Below are 24388 nucleotides of genomic sequence, written 5' to 3' on the forward strand. Positions count from 1 at the left end.
ATGGAAGAGGATGTAGATGAAGATGAAATGGGAGATATGATATTGCGTGAAGAGTTTGACAGAGCACTGAAAGACCTGAGTCGAAACAAGGCCCCTGGAGTAGACAATATTCCATTGGAACTACTGACGGCCGTGGGAGAGCCAGTCCTGACAAAACTCTACCATCTGGTGAGCAAAATGTATGAAACAGGCGAAATACCCTCAGACTTCAAGAAGAATATAATAATTCCAATCCCAAAGAAAGCAGGTGTTGACAGATGTGAAAATTACCGAACTATCAGGGAAGCTGTGATTGGGAAGGGAGTAAGACAGGGTTGTAGCCTCTCCCCGATGTTATTCAATCTGTATATTGAGCAAGCAGTAAAGGAAACAAAAGAAAAATTCGGAGTAGGTATTAAAATCCATGGAGAAGAAATAAAAACTTTGAGGTTCACCGATGACATTGTAATTCTGTCAGAGACAGCAATGGACTTGGAAGAGCAGTTGAATGGAATGGACAGTGTCTTGAAAGGAGGATATAAGATGAACATCAACAAAAGCAAAACAAGGATAATGGAATGTAGTCTAATTAAGTCGGGTGATGCTGAGGGAATTAGGTTAGGAAACGAGGCACTTAAAGTAGTAAAGGAGTTTTGCTATTTGGGGAGCAAAATAACTGATGATGGTCGAAGTAGAGAGGATATAAAATGTAGGCTGGCAATGGCAAGGAAAGCATTTCTGAAGAAGAGAAATTTGTTAACATCCAGTATTGATTTAAGTGTCAGGAAGTCATTTCTGAAAGTATTCGTATGGAGTGTAGCCATGTATGGAAGTGAAACATGGACAATAAATAGTTTGGACAAGAAGAGAATAGAAGCTTTCGAACTGTGGTGCTACAGAAGAATGCTGAAGATTAGATGGGTAGATCACATAACTAATGAGGAAGTATTGAATAGGATTGGGGAGAAGAGAAGTTTGTGGCACAACTAGACCAGGAGAAGGGATTGGTTGGTAGGACATGTTCTGAGGCATCAAGGGATCACCAATTTAGTATTCGAGGGCAGCGTGGAGGGTAAAAATCGTAGAGGGAGACCAAGAGATGAATACACTAAGCAGATTCAGAAGGATGTAGGTTGCAGTAGGTACTGGGAGATGAAAAAGCTTGCACAGGATAGAGTAGCATGGAGAGCTGCATCAAACCAGTCTCAGGACTGAAGACCACAACAACAACAACAATCATCAAAAGAGTAGGAGATATAACAAAAATTTTGAAACATGATTTCCATGGTTGCTACTGTTTTTCTCAACTGTGCAATCACATCTGTAAAGATTTTGATATATTTCATAATCTTCCCCTCACCTCACAATTTTTTAAACAGTAAAACATTTATGTGTAGTAAATCTAGTAGTATATATAACAATATGTCTGCTTGTGTCTGTATATGTGTGTGTGTGTGTGTGTGTGTGTGTGTGTGTGCGGTGTTTGTTTGTGTGTCTGTCGACCTGCCAGCACTTTCATTTGGTAAGTCACTACATCTTTGTTTTTAGATATATTTTTCCTACGTGGAATGTTTCCCTCTATTATAACAGTATATATAACAACAAATTCAACCATATATGATAATGTTACATCAGGAAGTCGCAATAGTCAGATGTAAGTTGGAAGTACTTCTTATTTACAGCTATATGCACACACTGTCTGCTGTATGATGCTTGTCATGCATGGCAATAGTGTGTTTGCAATTTTACAGTGCACCCATAAAAGATGGGCTCCTGAATAATTTAATTGAAACAATAAGGTCTCGCTCTCTGTCCTATCTGAGAAAAGCCAACGTGGAGGTAGCGACAGGCTATTTCCATTTTGCTTTGTTTGTTTCTTTGGTTGTTTGGTTTTGGATATTACATTTGACATCTACTTTGTTATTTTAAAATATTTAGCTTGTATGTGTGATAGTCAGTGCAATAATGAGGGGACATTGTATTATCTATTGCAAAGAAGAGCTGCATACACATATGCATTGTGCACCATGCACATCTGATTATTGCACAATTTACAGCATAATTTAACAGGATAGATCGATTCACTATTATATCAGCCCATGTGGTCATCACTCCTGCTTATACAATTTACAGCACATATCACTATTTTTAAAGCAATAATTAACAGGAGATTCACATTTATCAGGTTTTTCTGTGATGTATCCGCTATTGAACCATTCATACCTTAAACGTGTTCACAAATCGAGGGATGAAATCTGATTATGAACCAAAGATTGAATCTTCAGGATATTATTCCTCAGGTGCAAATTTCCATCATAGCAGTACAGTAGGATTACACCAGAGAACTGCTTTAGAAAATTCTTCCACAATCTGAATGTGTAAACATCAACTGGCTGCATTATGCTGTTTGTTCCAGCACAAATAGCCGTAATTTTTACATCCTTATTACCTTTGTCTATATTGTTGAATTTGTTTTTTGTTTGTCCTGTCCAGCAATCCAAATACAGGAGGGATTGTTCAACAACAGTAGTTACACTATGTGATCAGAAGTATCCAGACACCTGGCTGAAAATGACTTACAAGTTCGTGGCGCCCTTCATCGGTATTGCTGGAATTTAATATATCGTGTTGGCCCACCCTTAGCCTTGATGACAGCTTCCACTCTCACAGGCATACATTCAATCAGGTGCTGGAAGGTTTCTTGCAGAATGGCAGCCCATTCTTCACGGAGTGCTGCACTGAGGAGAGGTATCGATGTTGGTTGGTGAGGCCTGGCACGAAGTCGGCGTTCCCTAACATCCCAAAGGTGTTTTATAGGATTCAGGTCAGGACTCTGTGCAGGCCAATCTATTAAGGGATGTTACTGTTGTGTAACCACTCCACCACAGGCTGTGCATTGTGCACAGGTGCTCGATAGTGTCGAAAGATGCAATTGCCATCCCTGACTTGCTCTTCAACAGTGGGATGTGAGATGGTGCTTAAAATATCAATGTAGGCCTGTGATGTGATAGTGCTACGCAAAACAACAAAGGGTGCAAGCCCCTCCATGAAAAACACAACCACACCATAACACCACTACCTCCGAATTTTACTGTTGGCACTACACACGCTGGCACATGACGTTCACCGTGCATTCGTCATACCTACAGCCTCCCGTCGGATCTATACGTTGGGTACCGTGATTTGTCACTCCACACAATGTTTTTTCCACTGTTCAGTTGTCCGATGTTCACGCTCCATACACCAAGTGAGGCATTGTTTGGCATTTATGGGTGTGATGTGTGGCTTATGAGCAGCCACTCGATCATGAAATCCAAGTTTTCTCACCTCCCGCCTAACGGTCATAGTACTTGCAGTGAATCCTGATGCAATTTGGAATTCCTGTGTGATGGTCTGGATAGATGTCTTCCTATTACACATTACGACTCTCTTCTACTGTCGGCAGTCTCTGTCAGTCAACAGACGAGATCGGCCTGTACGCTTTTGTGCTGTATGTGTCCCTTCACAGTTCCACTTCACTATCACATTGGAGACAGTGGACCTAGGGATGTTAAGGAGTGTGGAAATCTCGCGTACAGACATAAGACACAAGTGAAACCCAATCACCTGACCACGTTTGAAGTCCGTGAGTTCCGCGGAGTGCCCCATTCTGCTTTCTCATGATGTCTAATGACTACTGAGGTTGCTGATATGGCTTACCTGGCAGCACAATGCACCTAATGTGAGAAACGTATGTTTTTGGGAGTATCCAGATACTTCTGATCACATAGCGTAAGTAAACATTCGCAAACCATTTAATAGCAATATCTGATGTTGAGTTACCAGATGTTGGAGCAAATGCAACAATATTATCGGTCTTGTACATAGTCTTTGAACAATGGGTCCAAACTGGCCACCTGTTTCCTGCAGGACTATGAGCAAAGGAGATCGTAAAATGCCACTTGCAGAGAGGACTGGCTGTATCATGTAACTATACATTAACAAATTCAACGATTCAGTGAAACATTCAATTTTTAGTGCTCCTTTAAAGGATAGGGTATGTTGCATGTGTCTCCAAATTAAATTCAGATTGGTCAGAATTGTAAACATTGTCCTTTCCTAATGACGCAATATCTGATTTTACATTTGTCACAAATCCATTAGCCTGTTCTACTAATGTTCTTTATTGGTTAATTGCTTTTGAGTAACAAATTTATTAATCTTTCTGGAAATAATTCTATGCCTTATTTTAAAAATGGGTGAATCCATTTCATTTCATAGATAACATGAATAGGTGGCACAATAAATTAATTTCATCTCTCACCTTCAAAACCCATCTTTTCAGGTCCAAGTATTGAACAGGTAGCGATTTATTGCATGCCTTCTGGAATTGTTCGAATACATATTTGTAACTCTGCAATAATTTGTTGCTTCACATCCCACCTTCAGTGACATCTGTTTCCCATCTATATAGTGACTTCGTGTCCTTTAACTTTCTGAAATTATCTTCAACTGTTTTTAAACTCTTATTCCTCTTCTTTCCATGTCAAAATATAACTGGTTTTTTTTTTATTTTTATTTTTTTTTATTTTTATTTTTTTTTTATATCTCAAATTTATTACCATTTTACTCTTCTTACTGTCTTCCACTATATCCTCATAATCCTCTTCAAACACCTCTTTCACTGCGACAGCCTCAGGAAATACACTTTCATCATCATAGGTCAAAGTACTATAACTGTCTACAAATACATTAGTGTTGACTCTTTAATCAGATTCACTAAATGTAATGCGAATGATATTTCTTCATTGGTAATGATAGAGTCGATATTGTATTGCAGATGATCAAAGCTTTTGTGTAATAGGTGTACTACATTCTTTGGATCCATCGTGCTGTATTCGGAATAAACATGCAAACATTCAGTCTGTTACACTCTGTACACGCTACTCTATTTCAATCCGCTTATTTATGGGAGTGGTGATTACCGAATGATAGTATGTGCACCTGTACACTCGCAGTTGAAGTGCATGCACACATTAATCCATATCTATCCTACTGTCCAGTCATCCAATACCTCATCATCATTGTGTTTCCGCCGAGCGATTCGATGTCCTTTCTCGCCTTGCCACATGAGTGGCCACCCGTGTGTGCAGAGGTCTTGGGCAGACTGATGGCGTTATCTTCTCATCGCCAACCTCCCTCAGAGTACAAGGTCACAGTATAAGTCGCAATATACATGTTGCCACAATAAGTCCATATTAATGCTTCCTATATGCTCATAATTACCGCAGCCTTTGTAAAAATTTATAGTGTAGATTAGTCTCTCTCTTAATACTTTATTCTGGCAATCTATTGCCAAATATATGGAACAAGGAAATAAGGCCATACAATGTATAAAGATTCCTGCTGGAACAATCAGCATAAACCAGCCAATTGATGTTTACACATTCAGACCATGGAAGAATTTTCTACAACAGATCTCTGATGTAATCCTACTATACGGCTATTATGTAAATTTGCACCTGAGGAATAATATCCCAAAAATTCAATCTTTGATTCATAAGCAGTTTTCGTCCCCTCGATTGGTGAATATGTTTAGGTAAGTTTGGTTCAAGAGTGGATACATCACAGAAAAACCTGATAAATGTTAACCTCCTGTTAATTATTGCTTTAAAAATTATAGTACATTCTGTAAATTGTGCAATAATATTGCAATAATCAGATGTGTGTGGTGCACAATGCGTACGTGCATGCAGCACTTCTTTGCAATGGTTAATACAACATTCCCTCATTATCGCACTGACCAGCAAAGATAATGCAACACAACCTAAATATTGTAAAACAACAAAGTAAATGTCAAACGTAATATCCAAAACCAAACAACCAAAGAAACTAAACAAAACAAACAACAAACGAATAGAATGAAGGCCATGAAAATACAAAATGGGAATAGCCTCTTGCTACCTCCACATTGCCTATTCTCGGACTGGACAGAGAAACAGACATTGTTGTTTCAATTAAATTCTTCAGGAGCCCATCTTACATAGCTGCAATGTGAAATTGCAAACAACACTATTGCCACATATGACAAGCATCATACAGCAGACAGAATGCACTTATAGCAGTATACAGGGGTACTTCCAACTTATATCTGACTACTGTGACTTCGGAATGTAACTTTATTATATATTGTTGAATTTGTTGTTAAATATACTATTAGATTTACTACACACAAACTTTTTGCCATTTAGAAATTGTGAGGTAAGGGGAGGATTTCAAAATATATGAAAATCTTTACAGATGTGATTGCAAAGTTGTAAAAAGCAGTAGCAACCATAGAAATTATGTTTCAATGTTTTTGTTGTATCTCTTATTGTTTCGACAATATGCACTCAGGAAGATACCAACCGTGTCTTCTTCAGGAGGGTTTTCACCACTTCAACAGGCAGGTAGGCACATATAAAAAAAAATACGTGTCTCATATTTTGACCTACACTACAACATTTTTGAAGTGTATCCAAATCGGTGAGTGACACTTGGGTAGTGTTACTTGTGAGAGGTATGTGACTCAATATCAAACCAATGCTTTGTACAACTTTGCAATCACATCTGTAAAGATTTTCATATATTTTGAAATCCTCCCCTTACCTCACAATTTCTAAATGGCAACAAGTTTGTGTGTAGTAAATCTAATAGTATATTTAACAACAAATTCAACAATATATAATAAAGTTACATTCCGAAGTCACAGTAGTCAGATATAAGTTGGAAGTACCCCTGTATACTGCTATAAGTGCATTCTGTCTGCTGTGACTGGATTGTGGATTTAATCACAGGGAGGATGCAGCATGTTGTCTTTATTGGGCAGTCACTAACACAAACAGAAGTAACTTCATGTGTACCTCAGGGTAGTGTGTTGGAACATTTGGTGTTCATACTCTATAGTACTATTGGGTATCAAACAAAATTTGTGACTGGATTGTGGATTTAATCACAGGGAGGATGCAGCATGTTGTCTTTATTGGGCAGTCATTAACACAAACAGAAGTAACTTCATGTGTACCTCAGGGTAGTGTGTTGGAACATTTGGTGTTCATACTCTATAGTACTGACCTGGCAGACAGAATTAACAGTAACCTTAAGCTTTTTGCAAATGATGCCAGTATCTCTAATGAAGTACTATCTGAAAAAGCTGCACAGTATACAGTTACATCTTAATAAGATTTCAAAGTGTTGCAAAAATTGGCAATGAGCTATAAATGTGCAGAAATGTAAAATTTTACACTTGACAAAATACAGAAAACTGCTATCCTATGGCTACAACATCAGTGAATCATCACTGGCACCATTCAAATTATACAATCTGATGGGATATGAAATGGAATTATAACACAGGCTGAGTTGAAGGTAAGGCAAATGGAAGACTTTGTGTCAATGGCGGATTACTTTTATGTCCATCTTGGAAAACTGTCCAAGTGTGTGGGACCCACACAAATTAGGATTAAAAGATCATATTGAACAAATACAAAGAAAGGTAGCACAAATGGTTAAAGGTTTGTTTGATCCACGAGAAATGTTGGAAAACCTGAACTGGCAGATGCATGAAAATAAAACAAGAATCATCCACAAAAGCTTATAAAGTTTCAAGAAACAGTTTTAAGTGGAGGATTTAGAGATATACTTCAGCCTCACAACATACTGTTCCTGTAGGGATCATGAAGACAAGATTACTTGAATTAAAGCAGGCACAGAGCCATTTACACCACCATCCTTGCCATGCTACATAGGCAACTGGAAAGGGAAGATACCTAAATGTTTGGTACAATGCTAAGTACCCTCTGTCACACACTTCACAGTGGCTTGCAGTGTATGTATGGAGATGATTCAAGACTGATGAAAATGGACACCACAACACTTTATCACACTTGATCCTACTGGATGTAGTAGGACATTGTCTTCCTCTGATGTTCAGTGTGACTTACGCTGCCAGTTACAGGGAGGCCTACAGTTTAAGGTGGACTCTGAGTCATAGTGTAGCTTGACATTTTTCACATTAGGTCTGACACTTACATCCTGCATCATCAGCCATAAGACATCCACTGGTAAATAAAGGCCTCATCTACGTTTTTTCCATGATTACTTCACTTTTTCATGCCTGCAGATCGTAATTTTCAGACCAAAATTTGGCCATGTTCCATTCTTCTTTGCCATATATTATGATCATCACATATACATGCCAGTGTTGTCAATGCATCTAGGAAAAGCTTCCATGGTATTAGAGCTATGGATGGCAAAAACTGTATGCAAAGACAGAGACTGGAATATATAGAAGAAAAAACTGAGAGCATGTGGCACAAAACCAGTCATAAGACTAATGTAATCAACCCATCTACCATTACTATTGTCTTGGGCTTTTCTTATCTTGGAATCCAGCAAAGAATTTTATTGGTCCATTTACCACCCATCTGCCCAACTCTACTCCATTTTCATTAGAGTTGTATTCACATCTTTCACTACAGTCTGTTCCCTGATCCATTTCTTTGTTTCTCTGCCTCTCCTAGTGATTTGCAATTCTCTACTGTTTGCTGAGCAACTCTTGGCTTTTTAAATCGTTTTTTGCATTGAAAGTGTGTCTCAGTGCTGTGTTTAAAACTATTATTGAAGCAGCACCAGAGACAAACAGTACGATGTTGTCCACAAAACACAAGCAGTTCACACATGTTTGATTAACACATATTCCTTCTTTGTTTTCTTAGTTCATGAATCCTTTATGACTACAGAGAATAGTTTTGGTGATATGGACACCCCTTGTCCAGTTCCTCCTCTTATTCTGAAATTTCACAACACTGATGCAGTACAGTTTGTCTATGGTAAAAGCAGGCCTATTCTATTGATTTTACTGTTTTCTGCTCACACCATGTTCTGCTCGTGTGATGACCACAGTTAATTGTCGAAACTTCATTTGTTGCTTGTTGTAGAAAACTGCTACGAGTATCTTTTCATCATTCTTCAAGTTATTCAAAGTAAAGCATACCGTATTCTGTGAATGAACGAGTGTTCACAGCTGAAGCTTTCATAAGGAGTTGATCATTTAAAGAGAGTCATGAAATTTTCAAAAATAATTCCTGAACTCCAGTTTCTCTGGGAAAAAACATTGGTCAGAATTTGATAACAAAATGCCAGTCCAGTGATAATATCGCTAATTCTCAGTATAAGCATAAGGCTGCTTTTGCACAGGCGACTTTGTCATGGTGATACAGCCATGCAGTTCAATCACTGCAATAAGTGCCTATTGCACAGTTGAATTGCTGGGCACACGAATAAACCACACAGCTGAAGCTCTGTGGTCAGAGCCATCTGTTTGCTTGTATGAGCCAGTTACGAAATATATTTTGACGAGGTAAGTGTTGCTTTTCATTTTGTTATTGAAAAGAAAATACAGATGTCAATGAAAGTACCGGGTTTTTGAAGTCTGGAAGAGTTTTTTGTTTTTTGATGTTCTTGTTGTAATCCTGACTTTCTGAACCTCAAATTACTGGTTTGATGTCCTACTTTAATGATGAAGAGTTCTACATCGAAAGTTATTTTTGCAGCAGGAAAGTACACAAAATTCCCTAAAACAACACGGTGAATACACCTGAGTCAACAATCACAAAGTGCGACAAACTATAAAAGCAGCACAGTCAGTGAGGCTAGGCAGCAGCTGTTTACCCCCTCCGTCCCCCTGTAGTGGCTGAAACACTGCAACCAGCCATGGGGCCTAGTGGGTGCACAGCAGATTGCACGGTCAAATCGCCAGTGTGGAAGGCCTTACGGGAACTGCATGTTAAATGAGCAGCACAACTCAACAGCACCGGCAAGTCACATGACCAAACTGGCATGTGTAATGAGCATAAGACTAAGGTTTCAACTCTTAAAGCGGTCTCAAATATGTTGTAAAAAATTACTGCTAGCCCAGAAGAGACTGTCTGTACTGAAGGGCATACATCTGAAGTCGTACCATATTAACATTTACAGGCATTACTTGTCACTGACAGACAAAAGAGGGTTAAGTATTGCAAGTGGTTGAATAAAAGATTGTGAATGGTGAACCTGACCCGACAATGTACTTCATAAGTGATGAAGCTTGATTTTCTGGATAGCTGAAAACTCACATAGTGTGCACCAAAATCCGTTGCACTAAAAAGAATTGGAATTTGGTGTCCAGTTTCAGGTACTAAAATTTCCAATCCAATGTTATTTGCAGTCACTGTCACGGGTAAATTTCCAAGAACTTCTATGCTCAGTTAAATGAACATGGAAGGTAGCACAGTTTTTTCCAACAAGATAGAGCTATGTGCAAAAGTCTCGTCAACCACTGTTGTCTTTGTGGAAGACCGCCTCATTTGTCAGACTTGTCTTCTTGTGATTTTTATTGAGGGAAATATTTAAAATGAAAAATAAAAAAAAAGTTAAAAAATGGTAAGTAAACACAAGGAAAACATATGCAGGTGTAAAGAAATAACAGTCCTGTTTTAAATGTGCTTGAAAGTGATCTTATAAGTACAACATTATACAGAGGTGCAGGGCAGCCGTTTTCAATACATTTTGTAATTTTTAGAAGGATTGTCTGATTTGAAGGAAAAATATGTTTTTTCTACAACTGAATGAGCAGATTATTGACATGGGACACTTCTATCCTGGATATATCTGATAAGAAACCAGTGGCACTGACAAAGATATCTGTCAGTAACATATGTGGCCAATGCCTTGTTTCTCAAAGACTGTTAACACAGAAGAAGAGGAAATAGAAACTGTGTTTGACAGAAGCCACACTTCATCAGTTAAGATGTCAAATGGCGCAGTAACAATTAATGAAAGAGAAAATTCTGCAACAATTCCAAGAAATCTTTGAAAATCTGTATAATTCAAAAGATGATTCAGAACCAGAAAAACAATAACAAAAATTTAATGGCAAATTTGTTTTATTCAATTCAATAATTAGTTTCAATCATTATGATCATCATCAGAATTGTCTAAAAAAGAATGTGCATGTTTATGAGTGAGAGTATTGTGATAAGTCATTACCATGCAAGTAGTAGCCATTGATTCACACGATCTGAGAAGCATCTAACGAATAAAATACCTGTCTTCTCAAACTTAGTAAAAGAATTGGATAAAATTGATAGCTATGATTGGCATCACCACATGATATAAAATGTTATAACTGTGATGGACACAGAGCTGCTGTTAATACACTGTACTTGCAGTCGAGGAAGCCTGGCCGCAAGGTTTCACTAACTGTAAGCACAATTTACAATGACCTCTGGCTTTGTAATGTGCTGCTGTAAACTATGCTTACAGTCAGTCTGGCAGCTAAGCCCCACGAGTTGTTTCTACTGCAGCTGCAGGTACAGTGTGCTAATGGCAGTCCTACATCATGGGCCATGAATGTCAATCACAGTTATATCATGTCATGATGCCAATTATGGCTACCAATTTTATCTGCTTCTTTTACCTAAGAAGACAGGTATGTTATTCATTAGCTGCTTCTCAGATCATGTGGATCAATGCTACAATTTGTACTGTCGGAACTTATAATATTCTTACTCATGAACATGCACATTCTTTTTTAGACGAACCTGATGAAGAGAATAATGATGGAAACAGTTTATCAACTTGAGTAAAACACATCTGCGATCAGAGGCCGTTTTGCTTTCCATATATTCTGAAACATTAGATCACTGATACCTTCAATATGACCATGTCATCCCCCACAAAAAGCAAACATAATGACATTGTAGAAACAGTGACAAAAACTAAACAGAAGTCTGTCCAAACAGGCCTTGGAAGGCCTAACGGTACTGACCAACCGCTAATCATCCTCAGCGGATAGGCGACACTGGATGTGGATATGGAGGAGAATATGGTTAGCACACCTCTTTCTCGGCCATTGTCAGTTTTCATGACCGGAACCACTGCTTATCAGTCAACTAGTTCCTCAACTGGCCCTGGCCTCACAAGGACTGAGTGCGCCCCATTTGCCAATGGCACTTGGTAGGCCCAGGTGGTCACCCATGCAAGCACTAAACAACCCTGATAATGCTTAATTTTGGTGATTTGACAAGAACCAGTGTTACCACTGCAACAAGGCCGTTGGCTGGAAATAATGACAGATGAGTTGTATTAAGCCATTTGTGCAATGAAGAAAAAATACAAACTTTGCACGGAATATCAGTGGAGCAAGAACAATTGAAAAAACTGAAACAATGATGTAATTGTTATATTTCATGAGAAAGAAGTTAGGAAAGTCGCAACTACTAGAGTCCTCTCACCATCTTCTCCATAATATATGTTACACCACTGGTGCTTTACATGGCATGGCTAAATTAAAAATGTCACCAATGGTCTAATGCAAGAAGTATCCTGGGGCAGGTCATATAAGGGCTGGTGAAGTGGTCTTACAGGAGCAGACTATGCTGATGCCACAAGTACTGGTGTGCACGGCTTGTGGTAGCTGCCACACATTCGGGACCCAAAGGTAAAGCCAGAGCTACAGTAACATTGACACAGCATAAAGACAGAAGCTACTGTGGCATTGTTGGTCTGATTGACATACAGTCTCACACTGTGGTTCTGTTGTGGCTTACGTGATAGGAAACGGTGTCTTGAAAAAACAGTGATGAGCCAAAACCCATATAAATACTGTCCATTTTAGGCAGACCAAATTAGTCACTGCCTACAGCCAGTTATGAGAGCAAATCTATGCCAGTCATCATCCTGAAACGGGTCATCTGGCTGTTGCTGCTAGATGCTGCCTTCACTAAGCTGTGAGTCTGCCTGCTGTGTCTAAGTCCAGATGCTGCTGGGAGTCGAACTGATGTCTTCCAGCTGGGAGGCCTACTGGCAGCTGACTTCTACCAGCTGTGAGTCCCAAACCTCGGGGCGCCCCTTTCAAGCCTTATGCCTTGTGCAGACAAAATCTATTGCTGCTGATGTACCCTATGCTGGTCTATTTAGAGATGTCTAGTTGCCCTGTGTGGGCACACTTTACCACTGCCACATATTCACTGCTGCCTATGCTGGGGTACACAGTTGAACTGCTCGCTTTAGCATGTCCCAAACTAAGACATGAGCCATCACCAGCAAGTGCACGCGTTTGTCGTGGAATATGTCACAGCTGCATGTAACGGGGCCAGAGTGCTGTCTCGGCAGGTCCTCGTCACCATACTACTGATGGTGGACACTGCCGTTATGGCCTGCCCACACTGTGAGCTGGCTGCACCAGTGACATCTGTAAGCTGAACTCGGCAATAGAAACATACACCAAGGTGAATGGCAGACCCCGCCAATGATGGTGACAATGCAATTCTTTCAACTGTTGAATAAATATATCAAATTGCTACACTTTTGATTTACCAGAAAACATCCACCCAGTTCCACCCGTTGTGTCATCTCTACAAGCCCAGTGTGAAGAGAACTGAACACCGACTCGCTACCACAAAAATGGCTCTTGAACAGGTCCAAGTCAACCCCGACTCTACATATACAAGAAATTATATAAAATTACTGCTAATTTCAGAAGAAAAAAATAAACTTTAAAAAGGTAAAGAAACAAGCTCAACAGACAACTTCTACGGAGAATATGAATTTATAAAAGAGAGCAATGCGTATGAATTGCAGCTTTTTCCTATGATTCATAAATTTCAGAACATGTACAGCCAATTTATCCAGTGATTGGACAAGAAGGCATACAGTATTATGTAGAATTTGAACTACAGTAACCTTCCTACATACAAGTGCGCACTCACGTGACACCTCTGTTTGTGCACATGCGTCAAGGGAAAGGGACATTTTATCAAAAGTCAATGAAAGCATGGTTGGGCGATGGAATCTGGGGCCGTTGGCAGAGTGTGGTAACAGTCGACAGCCAGCAGGCCTGACAAGGTAAACATGGCATTAGTGGGCATGTAGCTGCGATGGCGGTATTGCACGCACGATTTGTTTTGAGTGGTGCAGCAACGAAGCAGGAAACCGCAGTGTTGCTTTAAGTTATTGCGATGAATGAGGCGGGGCACTAGGTCAGAGCCAGGAGGGCGACTTGTAAGTGGCTGACGTGTGGGAATTTATCCATGACATAGTTTCTGTCTCTCTCTGACACTACATCAGAAGTGAGTGGAAAACCAGTATAAATAGGAAGGCAATTTTAGTTAGAGAGAGAGTGCCAGGTCAGTCGAACGTTGGGATGGACCTGTGCTGGTCTTTGCTTATAGAGGCCAGTCTGGCAGCAATGTTATAAGTATTCGGCATAAACTTGTATTTTGGTTCTATGTACTTGTTCAGGCTATATTTCGCCTCCGGGGACACAACACCGGGGTGGGACGAACAGCAGCCTGGGGAGATGGCATGGTGTGCCTGAAAGAGGGCAGTGGCAGCGGTCTGCAGCCTGTACAGGAGGGGCTCGGTTCGCTTCCCACCTGGCGTACCGAGGTCCGAGTGAGGCGTAAGCTGAAACAGCGCCAGAGACAGCGGCGGGTGTTGCCATCTGGCAAGCACCACTAGCAGCAAGTTGCGGCACAGTGTCCAGGAGGGCGCAGGTTCGAGTCCGGTCCTGTCCTGGGAGCAGTGGCGGCCCGAGGGCCACAGGTGACCAATACATTCACCTTCGTCCCATGGTCAGACAGAACAGGCCAAATGGGGCGGAGGGCAGCGAGGACCAGGGACTGTAGCAGTCTCCAGAATCGCGGGCAGCAAGTCGAATGCCCCAGCAGGTGGGTCCCGGCTTCAGCTCAGCCATCTGGAGTCTCGGGTTCAACTTCCCCCGCAAAACACACACACACACACACACACACACACACACACACACACACACACACACACATGTTGACAGCAAAATTTAAGAATTTGTGCATACAAAACTGGAACTGGGTGTGGGAGAAACTATTTCAGCCCTATGTAGTGTTGCTAGAAGGTCCTTAAAATATTACTACAGCCTACCTTTCTCCACCATCACAGCAGTTTGGGCAAGTGCAGGCTATTCTCCGCAGTCGTATCTTTTGCTGTGGTTCTGGTGTATCCTCAGCTGGAGCTGATGTGACTGTAACAGGATGAGGTGCTGTGACAACAACCTGTGCCTGTCCGACGTGCTGGTGAGGGATAACATGCCACTTTGTGCCCAGGCCAACCCCCTCCACAGTGTCAGTCTGCTGCGAACTGTGCTGGCCACCACTCTGAGCTGCCACTACCTGAGCAGGAGTGGCAGCTAGGCTCGTCCCTGTTGCTTGTTGAGCTGTTGGGACTCCCAACTGGCCCTGTGCATTGACTGACAGAGCACTGGCTGGGATCAGCTGCACATTGCCTAGACCAGGAATGTTTTGCACTGGTATTGCCTGCAAGTTAGGAACCTGCAAATATAATTTGACTAACGTCACTTCACAAAAATGCCACATAGATTATGCTAGGCAATGGATTTAAGAAACTAATGAAGTTAAAAATAAAACCTGTAATGGAATTAGAAGAGTAAAATGATCAGTTCATCAGGAACTGTCATAAATTTACGAACACAGACATTCATAAATTTTGCCTAGAACAGCATACGGAAGCATGTGCAATAAAAGTAGAATTTCATAAAGAATCCTTCATAATATTAAGTGTATATTGAGCACCTGCAGGTACTATTATCTGTTCATAAACCATCTTGAAGCTGTACTGGACCATTCAACAACCAAAAACAAAGAAATAGTGGTTGCTGGTGACTTCAATGTCGATTTCCTTAAAGATCCTCCCAATAAGAACTTACTCGGGTTAGTTACACTATCATTCATCTTAATTCCCATGGTAAAGTTCCAAACTAGGGTAGCCAATTGCTCACAAACAGCAACTGATAATATCTTTACAGAAAAGTCCAATGAACAAAATTATACAGTATTACGAAATCAATAGTGAATGGCCTCTCAGACTATGACATGCAGTTCCTTCTGTTAAATGTTAATACTGAACAGGATACAAAATCTGTTAAATCTGAGCTCAAGAGGGTAATCAATAAGCCAAAAATTGATTATTTTAGGTCATTCCTTAGAGACATTCACTGGAGTGATGTTTACGGCGCTCATGGCATGAATGAAAAAATAACACTTTTGCTAATAAAGTACTTACCTTGTTTTAACACTGTTTTCTCCCAAAACTATCCAAAGTTAGAGCTAAGTCCACAAAGAAGCCATGGACTACTCAAGGAATAGAGGTATCTTGTAAAACAAAAAGAAAACTGTACTTGTCAACCCGAAACTGCTCTGGTGTTGATGCTATAGCACATTACAAGAAATACTGCAAAATATTAAAGACTGTAGTGTGGACATCAAATCAAGGAAAATATAGTCATAACAGATAACAAAATAGAGAAAATATGGGATATAGTGAAGGAGGAGACAGGTAGAACCAGACGTGAAGAGGGGTAAATAGCATTAAGAGTAAATTATACATTGATGACAGATGTGTATAGTGTTGCAGAACTTTTTAACAAACATTTTATAACCATTACTGGAAAGATGGGGTTGTCAGGTTCTGTAGATGCTGCCAGGGGATACCTCAGAGCAGATTTTTCAATTAACTTCCAAAATATGAATTTGACCCTCACTGCTCCAGCAGAAGTGATGCCCATCATAAAATCTTTAAAATCAAAAACATTTAGTGGGTATGATGAAATATCAACAAAGTTAATTAAAGAATGTGATTCTGAGTTAAGTAAATATTTAACTATCTGTGTAACCAGTTGTTTATCAGTAGAATATTTCCTGAATGGTTGAAATATTGTGAAGTTCGGCCACTGTTTAAGAAGGGAGATAAAGAAATTTCCGTCCATTTTCACTTTTGCCAGTATTCTCAAAAATTTTAGAAAAGGTAGTGTACAATCAGCTTTATAACAATCATATCACAAATAACATACTGTCAAAGTCACAATCAGATTTCTAAAGGGTTCTGATATTAGGAAGGCTATCTACACTTACAGCGAAAATGTACTTAATCCATTAGACAAAAAATTGCAGGCTACTGCTATATTTTGTGATCTGTATAAGAAATTTGACTGTGTAAACCACAATATCATTTTATGTAAATTAGAATATTATGGTGCAATAGGTAATGCCTGCAAAACGGTTCAAATCTTATATCTCTGGTAGGAAACAAAGGGTGTTATTAAGGAAGAGAGACATATTCAGTTATCAGGCATGATCCAATTGGGAACTCATTACATGTGGGGTCCCACAAGGTTCAATCTTAGGCCACTTACTTTTTCCTGTGTATATCAATGACCTTTCATCAGTAACATTACCAGATGCCACATTTGTTTTGTTTGCTGATGATACAAACATTGCAATAAATAGCAAATCAAGTGTAATCTTAGGAATATTGGCTAATAGAATATTTATGTGTATTAATCACTGGTTCCTAGGCAATTCTTTGTCACTAAACTTTGAAAAAACACACCACATGCAGTTCAGAACTTGTAAGGGGTGTCCCACGAGTATATATGACAACAAGTAGATAGAATAAGTGGACAGTATTAAATTCATGGGATTACAGCTAGATAATAAATTCAACTGGGAGGAGTACGGCACAGAACTGCTTAGGTGTCTAAACAGGTCTCTATTTGCAATGTGAATTCTGTCACACATAGGAGATATAAAAATGAAAAAGCTGGCATACTATGCCTACTTTCACTCCATAATGTCACATGGGATTATTTCTTGGAATAATTCAGCAAGACAAGATAAAGTTTTCCGGGCACAAAAACATGCAGTAAGAGTTATATATGGTGCGAACTCATGAACAGCCTGCAGAGGCCTGGTCAGGGAACTAGGGATACTAGCTATAGCTTCCCAATATAGTTATTCCTTGATGAAGTTTATCAATAAAATATATCACTTTTTCAAACCAACAGATCAGTTCATGAAATCAATAGTAGAAATAAGAATAATCTTCACAAGCATTTAGAGTCACTTACGCTTGTACAAAAAGGTGCATTATTCAGGAACGAACATTTTCAATAACTTGCCAGCAGCCATAAAAAGCTTAACAACCAATGAAATTCAGTTTAAGAGAAGCCTAAAGGATTTATTGGTGGCCGACTCCTCCTACTCCATTGATGAATTTCTCAGTAGTACCAACAGATTTGTGTGTGAGTGTTTCTTAACTTATAAATTAAAAAATCTTTTTTTTTTAAATTTTAAATTCAGTGCATTAATGTGGTCTTAGTAAATGAGCATTGTAAAATAATCCTTTCATATAATGTTCATTTAAAAGAAGAGGAAGAAGATGAACATTCCACTTGGGACCTGTGGAGGGTACATTAGCTTATTTGTTTTAGTTGTAAATATTTGTCATGTGTTATTGTTTTTCTGACATGTTCTACATCCTGGAGGACCTCCTCACTACAATTGGAAAGAAAGTAAACCTAATCTAATCAATGCTAAAGAATTCCAAAAAATAAGGTCATTATGAAACATGTATCCTCCAGAAAAGGTGGCACTAACAACTTGGCTCAGTCAACTAGAGGTAGCAGATAAGTTTCACGGGCCCTTCTATAATAACAAGTGCATGGCCCTGAAAGAAGTTCTCTACATGTCTATGAACACCAAATACAGGAGGGAAGGGATGAAAATCAGTGTGCAATATCCTGTCAACAATAAGTTCATTAGAGACAGAGCAAAAACTTGCATCAGAGAAGGATGGGAAGGAAACTGGCTGTGCCCCTCCAAAGGAACCATCCTGGTATTTGCCTTACACGATTTAGAGAAATCACAGAAAACCGAAATTTGGATGACCTGATGGGGATTTGAACTGTTGTCCTGCTGAATGTGAGTCCAACGTGTTAACCACTGCACCACCTCACCTCAGCAACACAAAAGTGCTAACAGATGAAGATCTAGAGCAGGAACACACCTAAGGAGATCTTGGCACCATTCAAAGAGTTGGGAGAATATACCAGAAAACTCATCTACATGTACACTGGACTGCTAAGGGACAGGGTCAAAGACATTAGGCCTATTGTAGACACATCTCAAGGAGGAACCGTAACAGGCTAATAAACAGTTTGACACTTACTGGAAAAGCAAAAAGACTGAAACAGCTTGGTTAATATATATATATATATAATAGAGGGAAACATTCCACGTGGGAAAAATTATATATAAAAACAAAGATGAGGTGACTTACCGAACGAAAGCGCTGGCAGGTCGATAGACACACAAACAAACACACACATACACACAAAATTCAAGTTTTCGCAACAAACTGTTGCCTCATCAGGAAAGAGGGAAGGAGAAGGAAAGACGAAAGGAAGTGGGTTTTAAGGGAGAGGGTAAGGAGTCATTCCAATCCCGGGAGCGGAAAGACTTACCTTAGGGGGAAAAAAGGACGGGTATACACTCGCGCGCGCGCGCACACACACACACACACACACAAGCAGACATATTTAAGCAGACATATTTAAATATGTCTGCCTGTGTCCGTACATGTGTGGATGGATGTGTGTGTGTGTGTGTGTGTGTGTGTGTGTGTGTGTGTGTGTGTGCGCGCGAGTGTATACCCGTCCCCCCCCCCCCCCCCCCCTTGCCCTAAGGTAAGTCTTTCCACTCCCGGGATTGGAATGACTCCTTACCCTCTCCCTTAAAACCCACGTCCTTTCGTCTTTCCCTCTCCTTCCCTCTTTCCTGATGAGGCAACAGTTTGTTGCGAAAGCTTGAATTTTGTGTGTATGTTTGTGTTTGTTTGTGTGTCTATCGACCTGCCAGCGCTTTCGTTTGGTGGGTCGCGTCATCTTTGTTTTTGGATATATTTTTCCCACGTGGAGTGTTTCCCTCTATTATATTAATATCATTAATTTGAACCCAACAATTACGTTTGTTATTGTCACTGTTGCATTTCGAAATCTTTCCTGTCGTCTTATTTTCTCTTTGTGTTTTTGCCAGTAGTTTCACTTTGTATTCACCTTCTCCTTTTTACCGTAATCTGCTATACAATTTTATCCGGCCTATATATACTCAATAATACGTAACCCACTTCCAAACCATAACTAGAAAAATTTTTTTGCCGCTTTCAACACTACCGCTGCTATAAAATCCACCGTTTCTAGTTCACAAACAGTTCCTTTCACCTTTTATACAACCATTTCGGCTATTTCTAATAACTTTCGCTTTATTTCCATTTCCGTTTTTCCCACATCACTGATAATTTTTAGCCGCTTCCCACAGTTTTTAACGTCATTATTTCTTCGTCAGACAATTGTTAGCCTCATTTTCATAATCTGCCACCACAAAACCACTCCTTTTAATACATTACACGCAGTTTTTTCAAAATTTTCCCGAATTTCTCCGTCCTTTAACATGTTTTGGCGGCAACACAACCACCTAACCTTTGTGCACATCGTTGTCTACCAACCCAAGTCCAACATAGCCCAGCTGTAACCAACACCTTTTCGCCTTTTTCACACCAGATCTCCAGTTACTTTCCAGTTCACCTTTATCTCTCCCCATATATTTTTATTTTCATTTTCATTTCAACCTCATGTTACACTTTCCACCTTCTAATACCATGTCACCCTCACAACACCCCCACAACAACCCCATTAAGTTTTATTTACATTCCCTCCACAAACATGCCTTCGCCATGTCTGCTTGTGTCTGTATATGTGTGGATGGATGTGTGTGTGTGTGTGCGCGAGTGTATACCCGTCCTTTCCCCCCCCCCTCTCCCCCCCCCCCCTAAAGTACGTCTTTCCGCTCCCAGGATTGGAATGACTCCTTACCCTCTCCCCTAAAACCCACATCCTTTCGTCTTTCCCTCTCCTTCCCTCTTTCCTAATGAGGCAACAGTTTGTTGCGAAAGCTTGAATTTTGTGTGTATGTTTGTGTTTGTTTGTGTGTCTATCGACCTGCCAGCGCTTTCGTTCGGTAAGTCACCTCATCTTTGTTTTTTTATATATAATTTTTCCCACGTGGAATGTTTCCTTCTATACACACACACACACACACACACACACACACACACACACACACACACACACAAAAAAAAGCAGATAAGACAAAGGACATTCAGCAGCAGGCAAATTCAAAATCCTGTCTGACCATCCAGATTAAGTTTTCCTTTAAAGAAATTTAATTTAAATGCATGCTGGAATGAGTCTTTCACAAAGGATAAGGTTAATTACTTTCCCATCCTTGCACAATCCCCAACTATGCTCAGTCTCTAACAATCTTGTTACTGATGGGACATGAAACTTTTATGTTCCCACCTTTCTTCTTACTCATGTGGACTTTCTGTAGAATTAGCTTTTTGCTATGTGCTTCAATACCACCTCATTTTGTAATTTATCTGCACATTTAATCTTTTTCATCTTCTGTAATTGCAACATCCACATGGATGGCAGGTCTGCCGCTGCAGCAGGTATGCCCCACAAGGCCGGACTAGGCACTGTGGAAGGAGGTGAAGTTGGCAGGCCCCCACAGCCCCCGATGTGGCATGAGGATGTAGCTATAGTGGCATGCCACCAGCTCATCACTGGTGCACATCATACAGAGGTGGCAGCCTCAGCAGCTGTGGACCATCACCAGAATCCACTTTGGTAGTGGCCTAACCCCGAGCCCAGACCATGGAACCAGGAGGCCGTGCTGATGGGCTTCGGTGGGGCAGCATGAGCTGATGCAGGAGGGTGCATGGCTGGTGACCATGGAGCATCTCGGCCGGACTTCAGTCCCTGTACAAACTCAAACAGTGCTTCAACGCATGATCTGTGGAGGAGTCCACGACTGCTTCAATTGGATTTTGAACATGGGGATGAGATTTTCTGCCTTTCTGTTTGATTAGGAGTGACAAGGAGGAGCAATTACGTAGAGAATGCCTTGACAGGTACAGAAATTGTATAAGGTCTGAAGACCATTATCCGCCAAGAGTGTATAAGGCAATCCTCCAATAAGAAAAAGAAATCAGAGGGAGCCTGAATCACAGCCACAGATGATGTTGAAGGACATCTACATGCTGACAGGTCGATAACTTAGCATGCGAGACCACAACCAAATATTCCTGATGTAGGAACTCCGGCACATCCCACTGTAGGGCGGTCAGGACTACAACCCTGGGTGACAACCTGTCTGCAGCTAATGGAACACCATCAAATACCAAAAGGCAGTGACAGAGCGCAAAACTATTACGCAAAAGATCACAAGCCCTGTCCAGATGCCTACCTGAACATTCAAACTGAATGAGGTGAACAACTTTAAGCAAAACTGGATCCACAGTGACAGCAGCTGCAATCCGGGAGCTTGTAATCTGAAAGCCATCCATTGTACATTGCACCTCAAAATCTAAAATAAAGGAGCACTAGCACTGGCATGTTGCACGGAGGGCCCAAAATCTATTTCATAGTTGTAGTGAGACAGAAACAGGGCCCCACCATTGGAGTGATGTGCTGCTTTATCAGGCAGTGAAGCAGGAGGATTAAACAATGAAACCACGGGCTTGTTGTCAGTAATGAGGTGGAACTTAAAACTCATTCAAGAACACATGAAACTTTTCTAAGGCATAGACGATAGTTAGTGCTTCCTTTTCAACTCAGGAGTAGCATTGCTGAGCGGAGTTGAGTGTTTTTGACATGTAAACTATTAAACTTTTGGAATCATCCTCATGTCGAAGTGTGAGAACAGCCCCTGGTCCATAATGAGAGGCGTCTGTAGACAAAACCAAGTGGTGGCCAGGATGGAAGGTAAAAACAAGGAGCAGGGTGTAATTTCGATTTCAAAAGCATGAGCATGGTCACAGGCCAGCATCCATGAAAACGGAATGTTCTCGTGGAACAACTTGAAGGGGGATGGGCCAAGCAGGCCCCACGCGTGGGTAGTAAGCAATTTTAGCTAAAAATGCTTGGAATTTTTTGACATTTGCAAAGCGAGGCAGAGCCTCAACAGTAGCGAAATGATGATGTAAAAGCTTAACACCATCCAGAGAAACTTCAAATTCGAATACAAAAAGCATGGCTGAAACAAGTGTGACATGGCTAAGTTTCATTTCAACCCTACAGTATGAAAGATTGTAAACAAGGTGCATTAAGTTACATAAATGCACTTCTGTGGATGCACCTGTCATGATGGTGTCATTGAGATTGTTGCTGCATCCCATAACAGACATCATCAATTATTCCAAAAAATACTGATAATCATGAGGTCTCTAGCCACACCAAAAGGGAGGCACTGGCACTGGTACAATTCAAAAGGTGTGTTAATAATGAAAGTCCATTCAGAATCCTCATCCAACAGAACTTGTAGATAGGCTTCAGGCAAATCAGTTTTAGAGAAAAACCAGCCCCCAGTGAGTTTAGTCAACAAATCGTCTGGGCCGGGCATAGGGTAGGTGTCAATAATAGATTGAGCATTAACTGAAACTTTAAAGTTGCCGCAGAAGCAAAGTAGGCTGTATGACTCCCAATGACGTCAGCCTTTCCAATTCCGATTTCACTCTATCATGCAAAGCCACTAGAATAAAGCACACTCGGAAAAAGTGCAGCTGCACCGTAGGTTTCAGAGCAATGTGGGCCACAAAATTTGTGGTACAACCTAACCCATCTGAGAAAAGAGATGAGAACTTAGAACAGAGACAATTTAACTGCTGGTAGGGGACCTGGTCAGAAACAAGGTGCACTGTATCTGAAATGTAAAAACCAAAAGCACTGAAAGCATCTAGACCAAACAAATTATCAATGCCAGCATCATCCACTACCAAAACTGTCGAGGAATGAACCGCAGATTTATACATAGTGGGAGCTGTAAATTTCCCCAAAATTGCTTGTTGTAACTCACCAAATATAGATTAACTGAGAGAGCACTAGAGATTCCAAATCCACATAAGTTTGTAATTTAGTAAAGTCACACTTGTGTCCACTTGCAGTTTGAGCACTTTGTCCATTACTCGCACTTTGATAAACAGCTTCTTATGATTCGTACGCACTGGAGACACACAGGAGGGTCTGTGAATGACACACGTATGTTATACATCCTTTTTTCCTACAGCTGTTGCAAGGCACTGTCTGCTTTGACTACGCAGCCCTTTAACACTGCATCAAACAGTACGGGCAAGATAGGAGCGCTGAGTGCTGCATTTGTACTGCTGCCATGTCGTCCTCCCTCCAAGAAATGACTGCACCCAACAATCAGGAACAGGTGAAAATTTGAAAATTTACACATTTCATCAAATGCAAGCAATACAGGTTCCTGAAGTGGGGCAAACTGGCACAAAAATTGGTGGATCTGACAAGAAATCCATGACAAAAGGCACCAAGCCATACCAGTGATACCAGAAGCAAGATAACATTGCTGAAGCTGCTACTTGTAAGTGTCCAGTCTTCAGCTGTATTGTCGAAGAGTGGAAAGGGTGGTGGATATCCTGATGCCGTAGAAGCCTGCATAGT

At 40.5% G+C, this 24388-nt stretch overlaps 1 protein-coding gene across 1 annotated transcript in view; it reads right to left on the reverse strand.

The window, feature by feature from the left end:
• LOC124794728 (transcription factor Sp4-like) overlaps positions 1 to 24388 on the reverse strand; it is an 86115-nt gene that overhangs the window by 23279 nt on the left and 38448 nt on the right. The window contains exon 8 of the mRNA XM_047258322.1: positions 14935 to 15341. Coding sequence (XP_047114278.1) covers positions 14935 to 15341 — 407 coding nt within the window. The remainder of the gene's footprint in view (positions 1 to 14934; positions 15342 to 24388) is intronic.

The sequence above is a fragment of the Schistocerca piceifrons genome, chromosome 4 (assembly GCF_021461385.2).
Source record: "Schistocerca piceifrons isolate TAMUIC-IGC-003096 chromosome 4, iqSchPice1.1, whole genome shotgun sequence".
Lineage (NCBI taxonomy): Eukaryota > Metazoa > Arthropoda > Insecta > Orthoptera > Acrididae > Schistocerca > Schistocerca piceifrons.